At 47.1% G+C, this 19,615-nt stretch overlaps 1 protein-coding gene across 1 annotated transcript; it reads right to left on the bottom strand.

Annotated features, from left to right (window-relative positions):
• Positions 1 to 401: 401 nt before the first annotated feature.
• LOC135559288 (voltage-dependent L-type calcium channel subunit beta-3-like) lies at positions 402 to 19,157 on the bottom strand. Its single transcript, XM_064993479.1, has 14 exons — positions 18,366 to 19,157; positions 17,899 to 18,018; positions 17,638 to 17,760; positions 17,251 to 17,372; positions 16,955 to 17,008; positions 14,763 to 14,778; positions 14,184 to 14,264; positions 8,834 to 8,892; positions 8,570 to 8,670; positions 7,925 to 8,076; positions 7,074 to 7,169; positions 6,737 to 6,907; positions 6,499 to 6,554; positions 402 to 4,828 (listed from the first exon to the last, which is right to left on the bottom strand). Exons 1-13 carry the CDS (start codon positions 19,155 to 19,157, stop codon positions 6,525 to 6,527), a joined length of 1,917 nt encoding a protein of 638 aa, XP_064849551.1. The 3' UTR covers positions 402 to 4,828; positions 6,499 to 6,524.
• Positions 19,158 to 19,615: the final 458 nt, after the last annotated feature.

The following is a 19,615-nucleotide window of genomic DNA, read 5'->3' on the forward strand; positions in this document are numbered from 1 at the left end:
TGTCACATAGCCTTGTTTAGCCTGCTGGCTGGCACACAGGACATGAACGGGGAGACAGTGACCACAGCATCAGAGAGGGAGAGAGAGAAGGGGTGGGGGGGGGGGCTGGACCTCCCTGACCAAAGGCTTTAACCTTCTGGCTGGCATACTGGACATGGGCGGATTGACAGGGACCACAGCATCAGAGATACAACAGGATGAGAGAGAGAGAGTGAGTTCTGTTCCTAACCAATCATCATCCTCCCCTAGTCTCCCAGGTAACAGACATGGTACAGTCTAACAAGGTAAACACTTCCATCTGCTGGTGACATAGTGGTTGTTTCTGTCCAATCACCCAACTACTGTTGAATACTGGACAAATTATGTGGTGGGGGATTTTCTGAAATAACAAAGCCAGAGCATTTGTAAACATCAGTAAAATGTTTTGTTTATTCATTTATGTTCTTATTTTTCATCATGTGCTATTGAAAACAGATGCATTCTGTACATTATCGGTTACAGCAGGTTAGTAGGACATTTCATATGTTGACATTTCTGAACATTGTTGTTATTACACCAGACATCATATTCAGTATTGGAGGTGGTGGTGGGTACAGCAGAGGTGCATGTATTGCAGTATAAATATAAATCAGACATAAAAATAAAAATAGTGCAGTTTTTACCCCGTCTTAAACAGAAGAGGAGTCTTGATAGGTTCAGCTACTGTCTTGTCGAAGCTAGAAGACTTTGTATTGCATACAGAATTTAGGTATGTCGGGGGGAAAAACGATTGAAAATTATAATAGTAAAAAATTGTGCTTCGGATGTCCAAAGATTTTACTTGTTTAAAAAATATATATAAATTACCTGCAATAAAAATGGAATGCAAGTGAGATTGATTCAGATTGCTGTGTTTCAGCAGTGAAACTGTGCTTGGTTGGTGTATGTGTGTGTGTGTGTTGTGTAGTTCTCAAGCCTTATAATGTCTCTCAAAACTGCAAAAATGTTAGGTTAGAGGTCAATCAATGGAAATAATTACAGTGGTTGCATCTGAACAGCCTCCTGTCCCCTGTAGTGCACATCGTTTGACCAGGGCACATGGCTCTGCTCAAAAGTAGTGGACACGTTCAGTGTTTCATATAAATACATGCTTATGAGGCTTTGAAGACATGAGCATATAAGTAGGTCTACAGTACATTTCCTAGATGTTGTCTGTCAACATTTGTAGATTTTGTGCACCTTAATATTACTGAGGAAGAACTGAGAATGAATTATAAACTGGGTGGTTCGAGCCCTGAATGCTGATTGTCTGACAGCCGTGGTATATCAGACCATATACCACAGGTATGACAAAACATATATATTTTTAAAGTTGGTAACCAGTTTATAATAGCAATAAGGCACCTTGGGGGTTTGTGGTACATGGTACAATATACCACAGCTAAGGGCTGTATCCAGGCACTCCATGTTGCGTTGTGCCTAAGAACAGCCCTTAGCCGTGGTATATTGGCCATAGAGCATACCCCCTCAGGCCTTATTGCTTAAATATACAATATATACAAATATGTAATGATACATAAATACTGAATACATAATGTGATTGTCATCCATTCATTTTCTCTTCAGAATGACAAGTAAAAAGCTATAGTGACTTATTATGGTCCTGGAAAGCCCTTCTACTTAGAGAGAAATATGATATGTTCTTGTAAAATAAATATGACGTTCCTTTTACTTGTAAAATAAATATGAGATATCCTTCTACTTGTAAAAAATAAATATGTTGTCATGCACATACATTTAATTAACTGTGGTAGTAATTCATTTCATTAATGTATAGTTTTATGTAATGACAAAGCAATACTTATGTGAGTGTTTCTCTGTACTGAGATGCGTGCTGCTCTGTGCTTAAAGCTCGTGTTTTCTTGGGAAAGCTTCAGGTCTGTACTACTATGCAAAAAAACATACACGTAGCTCCTTTAAAGAAACCTTATAAAGGTGTTTTATAATTTAACCAGTAGTTTTGAAAGTAGCGCTCATGAGCCAAAACGGGTTGGTGAAAATGGTGCACAACGTCATCCCTTTTATATGATGCTGTGCACAACGTCATCCCTTTCTTATGATGCTGTGCACAACGTCATCCCTTTCATATGATGCTGTGCACAACGTCATCCCTTTCGTACGATGCTGTGCACAACGTCATCCCTTTCATATGATGCTGTGCACAACGTCATCCCTTTCGTACGATGCTGTGCACAACGTCATCCCTTTCGTACGATGCTGTGCACAATACGCAATACTAAGCCTTGTCTCAAGATAGTAGGTTGGTGGTTGAAGATTTCCCTCTAGTGGTTTGGGGGCTGTGCTTTGGCAAAGTGGATGGGGTGATATCCTGCCTGTTTGGCCCTGTCCGGGGGCATCGTCGAACAAGGCCGCAGTGTCTCCTGACCCCTCCTGTCTGTTATTATCCAGTTTCCTGTGTGAATTTAAGTATGCTCTCTCTAATTTTCTCTCTCTCTTTTACTATCCCTTTCTCTTTCTTTCTCGGAGGACCTGAGCCGTAGGACCATGCCTCGGGACTACTTGGCCTGATGACTCCTTGCTGTCCCCAGTCCACCTGGCTGTGCTGCTGCTCCAGTTTCAACTGTTAAACTGACCTGTTCACCAGACATGCTACCTGTCCCAGACCTGCTGTTTTCAACTCTCTAGAGACAGCAGGTGCGGTAGAGATTTCTGGATTTCTGGGTTTCTGTACAGCACTTTGTGACATCAGCTGATGTAAAGAAGGGCTTTATAAATACATTTGCTTGATTAATTGAAATTATAATCCTGAAATGTGTATGATATGTTGCTAATTCCAATTCGTAGCAATTTGTTACGAATATGTTACAATATGTTACGAATTGGTAAAGGTTGGAAGCTCATACAAATGGTGTTTGATCTACATATGGTCAACACATCATCATTCTCCTATCCATAGTGAATAGATTACCTATTATATTCAGATTTATTATAAGTTGACATTCTATTATGGTATTACAATTGGGTAACATTGAATACTATGTCACTTCAGGTGTCGTGACACAAGCCCACCACTAGAGGTCCCTCGCTCCACACACATGAATGACAGGAAGTGCTATGGACACCCTTTGGCCAAGGATTATGGATATACTGACAAGATATACGTCTCTCCTCCCTAACAATGGGAGTCGTTGTCCACAAAGCGGCACAGCGGGCTGTCTAGCTCCCCCCTATCCTTTCTTTGGATTGGTTGATACATCTCATTATTATAATCATTTTTTTTAAATATTCAATGAGGGTTGTTGACATCAACCTCCTGTATTCAATGGAGAGAGACGCTATGCTACTAGCCTCATGCCATAAATATGCATAGCCATTTCGAGACAACTCCGATATAAAGTGTTTTTTCCAACTTATATCAGTACAATAGTAACAATTTAAGCATTACGAAACTTCTATTTGATCAAATAAACCTCACGTAGCAAATAACCCATAAATTATTTTGTTGACCAAATTCAACACTCTCTCATTGACAACCATCCAAAAACTCATTGCTTGATGGGTGAAACAACATAAAAACGCCACCTGCTGGAGGGAGACCGATTTGCTGCAGAGTTGGGCCTCTCTCTTCCTCTTCCTCTCTGCTTTGTCACAGTCCTTGTGATTACAGTGGAATGGCTTGATTTACATCACAATTCGTAAGAACTGAATTATAGTGGAAGCATCATTTATAGGCTACTCAACACTGGAGCACTGGGACTTTAACTGAATTAATTATCAGAACTTTAACTGATCTTGTTATAAGAAGTGCTAATCAACTGCTCAAATAGCAGTAAAGTCCTGTACTGTAGGCTGCACAGTGATACATTCTGGACAGTCTGGAATTGGTTTTAGGGAAAGTGTTCGTGTGTTGCCTAAAAGTTTAGAACTTCCCTACAAATGGTTAACGTATCTCCTCAAGTACTGATGATCTTTATGGTCATTAAAAAAATGTATATATACATTTCAGGCAGACATGCAAAAGTGTCTGGTCTGACTCCTTCTCTCTCGGTCCCTATCTGCGATCTGATTGGTGGATTCAATGGCAAAACTACTCTGATCTTCTGTAGATCCATTATGTTGATACATTATAAATATACATAAGAGTTGTAGATGACAGTGTGCAAGTTTGTGCTTTGATAATGTGCTTTGATGTGCTCTGATTCATATATGTTTGATTCCTCTGTGTCACTATATAACACCTACAAAAACAGTTAGCTACGGAAACACAATACAAAACAGACCAGGGAAAAAAACAAGTTATCAAGCAAGCGAAAGCGAGCAATATATGCCGTTAAGAGATCAATGGAACGCAGACCGCGGGGAAACAACAAGGATACCATCTATAAACACATTCTAAAAATCAGATTATACAAAGTGGATATTCTTCAAATCTGTCAAGATCTTTGTGTTCTAACAGGCCCACAATGTGGTTGCTACTGTTTTCGCTGCATAATATTTAGAAATAGTCCTTTTCGTGATTATAAAAAAGTCTGTTAAATGCTAATTTCTGTTCGTAGAAGCTGGTAGCGTAGCTAGCATATAGAAATCGGTGGTAGTACTTGAAGCCGTTTTTAAGTGTAAATCAGTTGATTAGTGATGATGACATGAACCTGTATTGGGGTTGACATCCATACAAGCATTTTAATCCGATTTTCACTCCAAAATAGTGTCAAATACACATATAAACAATAGCTTAAATGTAGGCTAATTTTTATGGAGGGCAATGAGGAGATTCTGAATGGGGTTGACATGGAATTTTGGTCGAGTTGGATTGGTCTCTTTACCAGATCTATAAAGAAAGAGAAAGGTAAGGTCATTACATAGTGTACCAGCCCAGGTGCCTGAACACATGTGAATACAATGGTGACCACTCTGCCCAGTGGGCCCTAATTCCAGCAAATACTCAGTCAAATCTTTAAATCCTGACTTACAGAAAATTGTAGTGATGGAAGACACTGTGACCTATGCCACACTATGCTACAGTCACTAATAAGCATTACATTACACTTGTTGTTTCAGCATGTGAACTGAACCAACCCATCTGTGTCTGGAGGCAGTTTGGGTTGTACCTACACTACTGTTCAAAAGTTTGGGGTCACTTAGAAATGTCCTTGTTTTTTAAAGAAAAGCACATTTTTCTGTCCATTAAAATAACATGAACATGATCAGAAATACAGTGTCGACATGGTTAATGTTGTAAATGACTATTGTAGCTGGAGGAGGCTGATTTTTAAAAATGGAATATCTACATAGGCGTTACAGAGGCCCATGTACTTGTCCTCCTCTACTTGTCCTCAGTTGTGCACCGGGGCCTCCCACTCCTCTTTCTATTCTGGTTAGAGACAGTTTGCGCTGTTCTGTGAAGGGAGTAGTACACAGCGCTGTACGAGATCTTCAGTTTCTTGCCAATTTCTTGCATGGAGAAGCCTTCATTTCTCAGAACAAGAATAGACTGAAGAGTTTCAGAAGAATGTTCTTTGTTTCTGGCCATTTTGAGCCTGTAATTGAACCAACAAATGCTGATGCTCCAGATACTCAACTAGTCTAAATAAGGCCAGTTTTATTGCTTCTTTAATCAGAACAACAGTTTTCAGCTGTGCTAACATAATTGCAAAAGGGTTTTCTAATGATAAATTAGCCTTTTAAAATGATAAAATTGGATTAGCTAACACAACGTGCCATAGCAACACAGTAGTGATAGTTGGTGATAATGGGCCTCTGTACACCTATGTAGATATTCCATAAAATATCTGGCGTTTCCAGCTACTATAGTCATTTACAACATTAACAATGTCTAACACTGTATTTCTGATCAATTTCATGTTATTTTAATGTACGAAAAAATGTGCTTTTCTTTCAAAAACAAGGACATTTCTAAGTGACCCTAAACTTTTGAACAGTAGTGTAACTGTTTAGGTGGTACCGCTAAGTGGTTTTGAGTGCTGCTAGGGTGGGTTCGGGTGGGGGTGTAAGGGTAGTGTTTTGTCCAGGACAAGATGACGGTCCGGTTGCAGGGACGAGACGCATCACGCCACGCTGGGAGTAGTCAAGGCACTCTGGGAATCTCCAGCAGGGGGCAGCGTGGAGGTGGGAGTCCGTCTTCGTTAGGGGGTGTTCTCCTTTTCCTCCTCCTCTTCCTTGTCATGCTCCTCTCTGTCTCTCTCTCTCTCTCTCTCTCTCTCTCTCTCTCTCTCTCTCTCTCTCTCCAAGCTGCCCTGCCCCCCTGTTGCCCTCCTTCCCCTCTCCAGGATAGAGAGGGGCTGGCCTGTGGAGATGGTGCCTATCCAGACAGCTATTCCTTGCCAACCCCTGCTCCCCCTGTGACCCCCGGTGACCTCTAAATTCTGACCCCTTACATCTGACCCACAGCAGTGGCTGTTCCTTTTAGAATCAAATAGAGTAGAATAGAATAGAACAGAGAAAAGGGTTAGGGAGGGATAGTGAGAGGGTCCTACTTACCCAGACCTGTGGTAGCGAGGGAGTGATCATTCTATTAACTCTTGAGTCTCGGAGAACTGCAAACACAGAAAGACAAGGATGAATGAGAGAATAGCTAACAGCAGAATGACAACAGGTCCAGGAACAGATTATTTAGTGGCGTTCAAGTACTTATTTTTTCCCGTTACAGTCGCTCTGCACAATTGACAATCTCAGGAAGCGCATTAATAAGATGCACAGCACAACGGCAACAGCTCACCTGTTGGCTGGAGTTAGCGGAGGGCGGGGTGACCTCGCTCTGGTCCAATAGGGGGTTGAGGGGGGCGGAGCAGGGCAGGTGAGTGGCGCGCCAGTAGATGTCCAGGTATTCTGCTAGGTGTTCACATGCATCCTCCAGCTGGTTCTCATCCAGGATCACATCAAACATCTCCTGAGAGATGAGATGTTAACACAATGTCAAAAACTAAATGGTAAGCCTCAGGGGAATGCTATTAACACCCCTATCAGCTGAGTGTAAGCCTACCGTTATGCTGGACAGACAGAATAATGGAGATTGTTGTACAAATAAATGTATACGTATTATTTTCATTACATACCGGTGGACACTGTGCTAGTTTGTCCCCTGCCATCATCTGTACATTGAGGTGTTTACTTTGAGATTTCCCCCGAGATTTAATGAGCCTCTGAAGAACCTGGGAGAGAAGAGAAAATAATGAACTTGCTGGCTGACTTTCTGGCTGGCTGACTGACTAACTGGCCGGCTGAATGACTGACTGGCTGGCTGGCTGGCTGACTGGCTGACTGGCTGACTAACTGGCTGGCTGGTTGGCTGGCTGAATGACTAACTGATTGATTGACTGGCTGGCTGAATGACTGGCTGACAGGCTGGCTGACTAACTGGCTGGCTTAATGACTGACTGGCTGGCTTACTAACTGCCTGGCTTAATGACTGACTGGCTGAATGATTGGCTGGATGGATGGATAACTGACTGACTGGCTGGCTGGCTGACCGGCTGAATGACTGACTGGCTGGCTGACTGACTGACTACATGGCTGGCTGGCTGACTGGCTGGCTCACTGACTGGCTGGCTGACTGCCCTGACTGACTGAATGTTTGGCTGACTGACTGGCTGACTGGCTGACTGACTAACTGGCTGACTAACTAACTGGTTAGCTGACTGACTGGCTGACTGACTAACTGGCTGACTGGCTGGCTCGCTGACTGATTAACTGGCTGGCTGACTGACTGGCTGACTGACTGGCTGACTGACTGGCTGGCTGGCTGGCCTGCTGGCTGGCTGACTGACTGACTGTCTGTCTCGCTGACTGACTAACTGGCTGACTAACTGGCTGACTGGCTGACTGGCTGTCTCGCTGACTGACTAACTGGCTGACTAACTGACTAACTGGCTGACTAACCGTGTGCTGGTAGTGGATCAGTCCTTACCTTTGGAGAGGACACCTTAACGTAAATGATGATAGGAGCCAGGGATGTTTTGAGGAGCTGTGCTGGGTGGTTGATAGTGTCTGCGTCCAGAACTACGAGCTGTAGAGTCTTAGCCAGCTCAAAAATCCTCTCAATCTCACTCTGGACCTCAGCTACCACCCCAACACACAGAGAGACAGAGAGAGAGAGGGGCTGAGTACAGAGAAAGTGTGATCTGTCCTGAGTCATATACAGATGTTGGAACTTAATTCGAGACAGTTTGCTACAGCAGGAAAATAATACTAAAGCAACAGGAAATGTGAATTATTATGTGGATTATAATTGATGGCCCTTTTTCTAGGGGTTAATGAATGTTTCATAAGGGAAAATCAAGCCTGAAAAATCAAAGTGGAAATTACAAACTTCAGAAGCCTTTTTAAATCTCAAATACACTACAAGTTTTACATTTCCTTATTGCACGAAAGTTCTGCAACAGTGTGATCAACAGAAGATTCTACACCTGTAGTACATCTATCAACATAACAGTCTAAACCATGTACTCAGGACTGACAGAGGGTTATTACACACCCTAAATGAAGATGAAAAACAAACAAATGTCTATATTAAAGATGATGAGTGCTGCAGGACAAGTCCTCCTGTTCTTACCAAGACTGGAGCGTGTGTTGGACCTCTCCATGATAGCCTTCTTGTTCAATACAGACCTTTTGGCCAATGACAGATCAGCAGTCACCCGCGTGATAGAGATTCTAAAAACAAAGATAGTTAGCTGGATGGATGGATTCCATTTTTTTTTTACAATATAAGAATACAATTCCAGCCAGACAAGCGGATACACTGCATTCAAAATCATAAAGGATTTTTACAAAACAGTTATAACACTTATTCCATAGTGGTTCTGGCTGTACCCACCTTCCATCAAACCTGTGTTTCAGGAAGTCAAACAGGGCCTTCTGCATCATGTCTGTTACCTGGGAGACAGAGGGGAGTGTGATGATTGGTTAGGAACAGAGAGAACACTGATCCCTGTGTTGAATCTCTCTCTCCGTCTCTCCGTCTCTCTGTCTCTCTCTCTCTCTCTCTCTCTCTCACCCCCCTCTCTCTCTAGCTTCTCCTCTCCCTGTCTCCACCTGTCTCCCCCGCTTCCTCCCTCTCTGAAATACTTAGAAAGTGAAGGAACACAAATCTGTATGGTGTATTAAATAAGGGCAGAAGTTCGTGTGTGGTCTGACAGGCTGTGGAGTTTAGAGAGGGATGATAGTCTGACAGGCTGTGGAGTTGAGAGAGAGATGTTAGTCTGACAGGCTGTGGAGCTTAGAGAGAGATGTTAGTCTGACAGGCTGTGGAGCTTAGAGAGAGATGTTAGTCTGACTGGTTGTGGAGCTTAGAGAGAGATGTTAGTCTGACAGGCTGTGGAGTTGAGAGAGAGATGTTAGTCTGACAGGCTGTGGAGTTGAGAGAGAGATGTTCGTCTGACAGGCTGTGGAGCTTAGAGAGAGATGTTAGTCTGACAGGCTGTGGAGCTTAGAGAGAGATGTTAGTCTGACAGGCTGTGGAGCTTAGAGAGAGATGTTAGTCTGACAGGCTGTGGAGTTTAGAGAGAGATGTTAGTCTGACTGGCTGTGGAGAGAGAGATGTTAGTCTGACTGGCTGTGGAGCTTAGAGAGAGATGTTAGTCTGACAGGCTGTGGAGCTTAGAGAGAGATGTTAGTCTGACAGGCTGTGGTTGTGGAGCTTAGAGAGAGATGTTAGTCTGACTGGCTGTGGAGCTTAGAGAGAGATGTTAGTCTGACAGGCTGTGGAGTTAGAGAGAGATGTTAGTCTGACAGGCTGTAGGCAGATGTTGGAGCTTAGAGAGAGATGTTAGTCTGACAGGCTGTGGAGCTTAGAGAGAGATGTTAGTCTGACAGGCTGTGGAGCTTAGAGAGAGATGTTAGTCTGACAGGCTGTGGAGCTTAGAGAGAGATGTTAGTCTTAGAGAGAGATGTTAGTCTGACAGGCTGTGGAGCTTAGAGAGAGATGTTAGTCTGACTGGCTGTGGAGCTTAGAGAGAGATGTTAGTCTGACTGGCTGTGGAGCTTAGAGAGAGATGTTAGTCTGACAGGCTGTGGAGCTTAGAGAGAGATGTTAGTCTGACAGGCTGTGGAGCTTAGAGAGAGATGTTAGTCTGACAGGCTGTGGAGCTTAGAGAGAGATGTTAGTCTGACAGGCTGTGGAGCTTAGAGAGAGATGTTAGTCTGACAGGCTGTGGAGCTTAGAGAGAGATGTTAGAGAGAGAGTCTGACTGGCTGTGGAGCTTAGAGAGAGATGTTAGTCTGACTTAGAGAGAGATGGCTGTGGAGCTTAGAGAGAGATGTTAGTCTGACAGGCTGTGGAGCTTAGAGAGAGATGTTAGTCTGACAGGCTGTGGAGCTTAGAGAGAGATGTTAGTCTGACAGGCTGTGGAGCTTAGAGAGAGATGTTAGTCTGACAGGCTGTGGAGCTTAGAGAGAGATGTTAGTCTGACTGGCTGTGGAGCTTAGAGAGAGATGTTAGTCTGACTGGCTGTGGAGCTTAGAGAGAGATGTTAGTCTGACTGGCTGTGGAGCTTAGAGAGAGATGTTCAGTCTGACAGGCTGTGGTTGTGGAGCTTAGAGAGAGATGTTAGTCTGACAGGCTGTGGCTTAGAGAGAGATGTTGGAGCTTAGAGAGAGATGTTAGTCTGACAGGCTGTGGCTGTGGAGCTTAGAGAGAGATGTTAGTCTGACAGGCTGTGGAGCTTAGAGAGAGATGTTAGTCTGACAGGCTGTGGAGCTTAGAGAGAGATGTTAGTCTGACAGGCTGTGGAGCTTAGAGAGAGATGTTAGTCTGACAGGCTGTGGAGCTTAGAGAGAGATGTTAGTCTGACAGGCTTGTGTCTGACAGTGGAGCTTAGAGAGAGATGTTAGTCTGACAGGCTGTGGAGTTTAGAAGATGTTAGTCTGACAGGCTGTGGAGCTTAGAGAGAGATGTTAGTCTGACAGGCTGTGGAGCTTAGAGAGAGATGTTAGTCTGACAGGCTGTGGAGCTTAGAGAGAGATGTTAGTCTGACAGGCTTAGAGAGAGATGTTGTGGAGCTTAGAGAGAGATGTTAGTCTGACAGGCTGTGGAGTTTAGAGAGAGATGTTAGTCTGACAGGCTGTGGAGTTTAGAGAGAGATGTTAGTCTGACAGGCTGTGGAGCTTAGAGAGAGATGTTAATCTGACTGGCTGTGGGTTTAGAGAGAGATGTTGGCAGTGGAGCTTAGAGAGAGATGTTAGTCTGACTGGCTGTGGAGCTTAGAGAGAGATGTTAGAGAGAGAGTCTGACTGGCTGTGGAGCTTAGAGAGAGATGTTAGTCTGACAGGCTGTGGAGTTAGAGAGAGATGTTAGTCTGACAGGCTGTGGAGCTTAGAGAGAGATGTTAGTCTGACAGGCTGTGGAGTTTGTGGCACTGGTTGTGGAGCTTAGAGAGAGATGTTAGTCTGACAGGCTGTGGAGCTTAGAGAGAGATGTTAGTCTGACAGGCTGTGGAGCTTAGAGAGAGATGTTAGTCTGACAGGCTGTGGAGCTTAGAGAGAGATGTTAGTCTGACTGGTTGTGGAGCTTAGAGAGAGATGTTAGTCTGACAGGCTGTGGAGTTTAGAGAGAGATGTTAGTCTGACAGGCTGTGGAGCTTAGAGAGAGATGTTAGTCTGACTGGCTGTGGAGTTTAGAGAGAGATGTTAGTCTGACTGGTTGTGGAGCTTAGAGAGAGATGTTAGTCTGACAGGCTGTGGAGCTTAGAGAGAGATGTTAGTCTGACAGGCTGTGGAGCTTAGAGAGAGATGTTAGTCTGACAGGCTGTGGAGCTTAGAGAGAGATGTTAGTCTGACAGGCTGTGTTAGTCTGACTGGCTGTGGAGCTTAGAGAGAGATGTTAGTCTGACAGGCTGTGGAGCTTAGAGAGAGATGTTAGTCTGACAGGCTGTGGAGCTTAGAGAGAGATGTTAGTCTGACAGGCTGTGGAGCTTAGAGAGAGATGTTAGTCTGACAGGCTGTGGAGCTTAGAGAGAGATGTTAGTCTGACAGGCTGTGGAGCTTAGAGAGATGTTAGTCTGACAGGCAGTGGAGCTTAGAGAGAGATGTTAGTCTGACTGGCTGTGGAGCTTAGAGAGAGATGTTAGTCTGACAGGCTGTGGCAGCTTAGAGAGAGATGTTAGTCTGAGCTGTGGAGCTTAGAGAGATGTTAGTCTGACTGGCTGTGGAGCTTAGAGAGAGATGTTAGTCTGACAGGCTGTGGAGCTTAGAGAGAGATGTTAGTCTGACAGGCTGTGGAGCTTAGAGAGAGATGTTAATCTGACAGGCTGTGGCAGTGGAGCTTAGAGAGAGATGTTAGTCTGACAGGCTGTGGAGCTTAGAGAGAGATGTTAGTCTGACAGGCTGTGGAGCTTAGAGTGAGATGTGGAGCTTAGAGAGAGATGTTAGTCTGACTGGCTTAGAGAGAGATGTGGAGCTTAGAGAGAGATGTTAGTCTGACTGGCTGTGGAGCTTAGAGAGAGATGTTAGTCTGACTGGCTGTGGAGCTTAGAGAGAGATGTTAGTCTGACAGGCAGTGGAGCTTAGAGAGAGATGTTAGTCTGACAGGCTGTGGCAGTGGAGCTTAGAGAGAGATGTTAGTCTGACAGGCTGTGGAGTTTAGAGAGAGATGTTAGTCTGACTGGTTGTGGTTGTGGAGCTTAGAGAGAGATGTTAGTCTGACTGGCTGTGGAGCTTAGAGAGAGATGTTAGTCTGACAGGCTGTGGAGCTTAGAGAGAGATGTTAGTCTGACTGGCTGTGGAGCTTAGAGAGAGATGTTAGTCTGACTGGTTGTGGAGCTTAGAGAGAGATGTTAGTCTGACAGGCTGTGGAGCTTAGAGAGAGATGTTAGTCTGACAGGCTGTGGAGTTTAGAGAGAGATGTTAATCTGACAGGCTTTGGCAGTGGAGCTTAGAGAGAGATGTTAGTCTGACTGGCTGTGGAGCTTAGAGAGAGATGTTAGTCTGACTGGCTGTGGAGTTTGGAGAGAGATGTTCATCTGACAGGCTGTGGAGTGGAGCTTAGAGAGAGATGTTAGTCTGACAGGCTGTGGAGTTTAGAGAGAGATGTTAGTCTGACTGGCTGTGGAGCTTAGAGAGAGATGTTAGTCTGACAGGCTGTGGAGCTTAGAGAGAGATGTTAGTCTGACTGGCTGTGGAGCTTAGAGAGAGATGTTAGTCTGACAGGTTGTGGAGCTTAGAGAGAGATGTTAGTCTGACAGGCTGTGGAGTTTAGAGAGAGATGTTAGTCTGACTGGCTGTGGAGCTTAGAGAGAGATGTTAGTCTGACAGGCTGTGGAGTTTAGAGAGAGATGTTAGTCTAACAGGCTGTGGAGCTTATAGAGTGATGTTCGTCTAACAGGCTGTGGAGCTTATAGAGTGATGTTCGTCTAACAGGCTGTGGAGCTTAGAGAGAGATGTTCGTCTAACAGGCTGTGGAGCTTATAGAGTGATGTTCGTCTAACAGGCTGTGGAGCTTAGAGAGAGATGTTAGTCTAACAGGCTGTGGAGCTTATAGAGTGATGTTCGTCTAACAGGCTGTGGAGCTTAGAGAGAGATGGAAAATGAATGTCTTGTGAAATAGGGGATACAACCAAGCACTCCTCCTGCTTCTGCTCTCCTGCTGTCTATGGGAGAGAGTGAGAGAGAAAGAGAGAGTGAGAGAGTCAGAGAGAGGCTGATGTATGCCTCTGGAGCATCCACAAAACACATTTCACCAGAGAAATGCATAAATATTTCATAGACACACAAAACAAACTGCTTGTCTCTCAGTCTGCATCCACACAGGAGAAAGAGAGAGATAATGTTGAAGCATGGAGATATTTGATTCAATTATAAGCCTTATTGTTGTGCAATGTGTTTGTTGGGCTAAGAAGCTCAATACAGTCACATTGATGACAGTATCATCTTATATCCATTCCTGACCTAACCTACAAATCATCTACTCTATATATTGTGCATGTACAACAGTATGGGCTGTATCACAAATGGCCGTGATTGGGAGTCCCATAGGGTGGTGCACAATTGGCCCAGTGTCGTCCAGGTCTGGCCAGTGTAGGCTGTCATTGTAAATAAGAATTTGTTATTAACTGACTTGCCTAGTAAAATTAAATAAAAATAAAAATCTTAATGGGCCAATAAAATCTTAAAGCTTAATGGGCCAAGGAAGGTGTGGTGCGTGTGTGTGTGCGTATCGACCAGCCTCTCACCTCATAGCCTTTCAGTGACGGCCCCACCAACACCACCGGCCTCATGGAAGGAACAACATCATAGGGTGGGAGATGCTCTGTCTGCAGGGGAGACACACACTGGGCTTGAAACGGGCCAACACACACTGGGCTTGAAACGGGCCAACACACACTGGGCTTGGAACGGGCCAACACACACTGGGCTTGAAACGGGCCAACACACACTGGGCTTGGAACGGGCCCACACACTGGGCTTGGAACACACTGGGCTTGGAACGGGCCAACACACACTGGGCTTGGACACTGGGCTTGAAACGGGCCAACCCCCACTGGGCTTGAAACGGGCCAACACACACTGGGCTTGGAACGGGCCACCCCCACTGGGCTTGAACGGGCCAACACACAATGGGCTTGGAACGGGCCAACCCCCACTGGGCTTGAAACGGGCCAAACACACTGGGCTTGAACGGGCCAGACCCCCACTAGGGTTTTACTATGTTTTTAGTAAGGCCCTGGCCATGTACACACAATGGGCTTGGAACATTGAGATTAGAATCTACCAGTGGCAAAACAGTTCACACACTGGCATTACAAACATACCTGCTTCTGCTTCCTGCTTAAGAGCAGATGGTATCGTGTCTTGCAACCTTCAGACCCTTTCGTATTCATCAGTCAAATGCAACAACACTGTCTTCATTGAGGAACGGGCCAAAACACACTAGGCTTGAAACGGGCCAAGACCCACTTTGGAGCATGAAATCTAGAACCCAGAGTTTTACTATGTTTTTAGTAAGGCCCTGAATTGTCGACCTCAGAATGCTGTACATTTGGTTGATTACTCTAGTTACTGGGTTTCTGGATGACAACTGCTGATGGGCCCTATCAAATAAATATGATTGATTGATTGATTATGGATAAACCCTCCAGTCATTGAGATTAGAATCTACCTGCACAGGTGGTGTGGTGTCATCAACTAAGAGCAAAACAGTCACCTGCACTAGGTGGTGTGGTCAGTCAGTACAGCAGTCACTCACCTGCACAGTGTGGTCAGTTCTTAATTCTAGGTCAGTCACTCACCTGCACTAGGTGGTGTGGTCATACAGCAGTCAGAATCATGTGGTCAGTCACCCAAGCAGTCATACCTGCACTAGGTGGTGTTCAGTCACCCAACAGCAGTTGTCACCCAACAGCAGTCCCTCACCTGCACTAGGTGGTGTTGTAAAAACAAGAGAAAACACATTTACCTGCATGTCAGTCACCCTAAGAGCAGATGGTGGTGTGTCAGTCAAGACAGCAGTCACTCACCTGCACTAGGTGGTGTGGTCAGTCACCCAACAGCACCCTCACCTGCACTAGGTGGTGTTCATCCAGTCACCTGCAAGGTGGTGTGGTCAGTCACCCAACAGCAGTCACTCACCTGCACTAGGTGGGTTGGAATGCACTAGGTGGTGTGGTTCACCCAACAGCAGTCACTCACCTGCACTAGGTGGTGTGGTCAGTCACCCAACACAGTCACTCACCTGCAAGGTGGTGGAGTCAGTCAGTCCCAACAGCAGTCACTCACCTGCAAGGTGGTACATTTGGTCAGTCACCCAAGTTTTAGCAGTCACTCACTTTGCACTAGGTGGTGTGGTCAGTCATCAACAGCAGTCACTCACCTGCACTAGGTGGTGTGGTCAGTCACCCAACAGCAGTCACTCACCTGCAAGGTGGTGTGGTCAGTCAAAAGCAGTCACTCACCTGAGGTGGTGTGGTCAGTCACCCAACAGCAGTCACTCACCTGCACTAGGTGGTGTGGTCAGTCACCCAACAGCAGTCACTCACCTGCACTAGGTGGTGTGGTCAGTCACCCAACAGCAGTCACTCACCTGCACTAGGTGGTGTGGTCAGTCACCCAACAGCAGTCACTCACCTGCACTAGGTGGTGTGGTCAGTCACCCAACAGCAGTCACTCACCTGCACTAGGTGGTGTGGTCAGTCACCCAACAGCAGTCACTCACCTGCACTAGGTGGTGTGGTCAGTCACCCAACAGCAGTCACTCACCTGCACTAGGTGGTGTGTCAGTCAGTCACTAGGTGGTGTGGTCAGTCAACAGCAGTCACTCACCTGCACTAGGTGGTGTGGTCAGTCACCCAACAGCAGTCACTCACCTGCACTAGGTGGTGTGGTCAGTCACCCAACAGCAGTCACTCACCTGCACTAGGTGGTGTGGTCTCACCCAACAGCAGTCACTCACCTGCACTAGGTGGTGTGGTCAGTCACCCAACAGCAGTCACTCACCTGCACTAGGTGGTGTGGTCAGCAGTCACTCACCTGCACTAGGTGGTGTGGTCAGTCACCCAACAGCAGTCACTCACCTGCACTAGGTGGTGTGGTCAGTCACCCAACAGCAGTCACTCACCTGCAGTCACCCAACAGCAGTCACTCACCTGCACTAGGTGGTGTGGTCAGTCACCCAACTGCACTAGGTGGTGTGGTCAGTCACTCACCTGCACTAGGTGGTGTGGTCAGTCACCCAACAGCAGTCACTCACCTGCACTGGGTGGTGTGGTCAGTCACCTGCACTAGGTGGTGTGGTCAGTCACCCAACAGCAGTCACTCACCTGCACTAGGTGGTGTGGTCAGTCACCCAACAGCAGTCACTCACCTGCACTAGGTGGTGTGGTCAGTCACCCAACAGCAGTCACTCACCTGCACTAGGTGGTGTGGTCAGTCACCCACAGGTGGTGTGGTCAGTCACTCACCTGCACTCACCTGCAGGTGGTGTGGTCAGTCACCCAACAGCAGTCACTCACCTGCACTAGGTGGTGCGGATCTCCAACCCGACGATGAGTTCGCCGCTTTCCTGCAGGACAACAACATGGTGCCGATGAGCAAGACGAGGATTCAAGGACTATACAAGTACCTTACCTCTCCTTGAATCATCTCCTTAAACCCTCCCTTGCATCCTTATGATACCCAAGGAATCATTTAAAAAACCTTGTTGAAGTTTTGAGGAGGCAGGGAGAGGATTGTAGAAGACGACACAAGGAAACACTACTGAGAAAGAGACTCTGGATGTAGCAGGGAGAGACGATGAACCCTGACCTCTGGGCCTGTTTCTGTTCCTGTTTGATCCGCATGGCCTCCAGTTTCACCGGGCTGGGGATGAAAGTTATGTCTGCCCCTTCCTTCACCAGCCGACCAATCCACCAGTCATTGCTGTATTTCTGCAAAGAGACAAAAATGGATTCCAGTCAAGTCCAATTGAAACTGTTGTCACTGCTGTTTCGACAATATGGCAGCAGTGGTAGTAACCGCCGTGATAGAGATGCCTGTGGTTGTCATGGCCATACATATTGTGAATGTGTAAGGACTGGGTTCCAATAGCTACTGTTTAAGATAACTGCAACAACTAAAGAAATGTCATTCTAGTGGTGATGGTGAGGACGTGATAGTGATCGTTGGTAATGACGCCTACTGAACTCCTCTCACCTCTTTTATGTGTAGAAAGTCTTTGGTTTCAAAGTTGATAGCAGCACCTTGGACAGGACAGTCAGCATCTAGAGCACCACAGTAGCTCACGTTGGTCTTCACTGCAAATGCTACGGGTTTTGACTGGGGAGGACAGACAGATACATAAAACAGTGTTTACGAAAGGATGCACTGACTCCGCGAATGCGAGAACATTGCCTTTAAATTTCTAGCATGTTGGCTCTCTCCAACTGACGAGGGGTTAGAAGCCAGGTTCCGTACCTTGGCTCTCTCCAGCTGCAGTTGGGCCTGGCGCTCGGCTTCTAGCCGAGACGCCTCCGGGTCGTCCTCCAGGGACACGTCGGAATCTGAGGGTCTACTAGTGTAGGAATCAGCTGAACCCTAGAGAGAGAGAGAGAGAGAGAGAGAGCGAGAGAGAGAGATATATAGATATATATATATATAGAGAGAGAGAACAGAGAGAGAACAGAGAGAGAACAGAGAGAGAACAGAGAGAGAACAGAAGGTTTACAAAGAAATTATGCTAAGACTCCATGTTTTCAAATTATCAACCAAGATGATATCAGTCTAAATAACTTGCTACTTGATATAAAAACACCTACTAAGGCCATCCAAGCTCTCAAAGTAGCCCATTGCGTCACTGAGTTGATAACCTGTCTGCCTGGCCCTGGACCCATGTGACCTGTCTGGCCTGGCCCTCATGTGGCCTGGCCCTGGACCCATGTGACCTGTCTGGCCCTCGACCCTGGCCCTGGACCCATGTGGCCTGGCCCTGGACCCATGTGACCTGGCCTCTGGCCATGGCCCTGGACCCATGTGGCCTGGCCCTGACCCATGTGACCTGTCTGGCCTGGCCCTGTCTGGCCTGGCCCTGGACCCATGTGACCTGTCTGGCCTGGACCCTGGACCCATGTGGCCTGGCCCTGGACCCATGTGACCTGTCTGGCCTGGCCCTGGACCCATGCCCTGGCCTGGCCCTGGACCCATGTGACCTGTGGCCTGGCCTGGCCCTGGGACCCATGTGACCCATGTGGCCTGGCCCTGCCTGGCCCTCGACCCATGTGGCCTGGCCCTGGACCCATGTGACCTGTCTGTGACCTGTCTGGCCTGGCCCTCTTGGACCCATGTGGCCTGGCCCTGGACCCATGTGACCTGTCTGGCCTGGCCCTCGACCCATGTGACCTGTCTGGCCTGGCCCTGGCCTGGCCCTGGACCCATGTGACCTGTCTGGCCTGGCCTGGCTCTCGACCCATGTGACCTGTCTGGCCTGGCCCTGGACCCATGTGGCCTGGCCCTGGACCCATGTGACCTGTCTGGCCTGGCCCTGGACCCATGTGGCCTGGCCCTGGACCCATGTGACCTGTCTGGCCTGGCCCTCGACCCATGTGACCTGTCTGGCCTGGCCCTGGACCCATGTGGCCTGGCCCTGGACCCTGTCTGGCCTGGCCCTGGACCCATGTGACCTGTGGCCCTGGACCCTGGACCCCTGGCCCTGGACCCATGTGACCTGTCTGACCCATGTGCCTGGCCCTGGACCCATCTGTGACCCTGGCCCTGGACCCATGTGGTCTGGCCTGGCCCTGGACCCATGTGACCTGTCTGGCCTGGCCCTGGACCCATGTGACCCATGTGGCCTGGCCCTGGACCCATGTGACCTGTCTGGCCTGGCCCTGGACCCATGTGACCTGTCTGGCCTGGCCCTGGACCCATGTGACCTGTATGGCCTGGCCCTGGACCCATGTGACCTGTCTGGCCTGGCCCTGGACCCATGTGGCCTGGCCCTGGACCCATGTGACCAGTCTGGCCTGGCCCTGGACCCATGTGACCTGTATGGCCTGGCCCTGGACCCATGTGACCTGTCTGGCCTGGCCCTGGACCCATGTGACCTGCGTAGCTACTGCCAGTTCCAGTTCATGTTAAGTTCCTGTAGTGCTTTCCAATGCAGTCGTGTCTGAGGAGCGTGTGTGTGAGGTGAAGA

Source organism: Oncorhynchus masou, chromosome 18 (genome assembly GCF_036934945.1).
Source record: "Oncorhynchus masou masou isolate Uvic2021 chromosome 18, UVic_Omas_1.1, whole genome shotgun sequence".
NCBI lineage: Eukaryota > Metazoa > Chordata > Actinopteri > Salmoniformes > Salmonidae > Oncorhynchus > Oncorhynchus masou.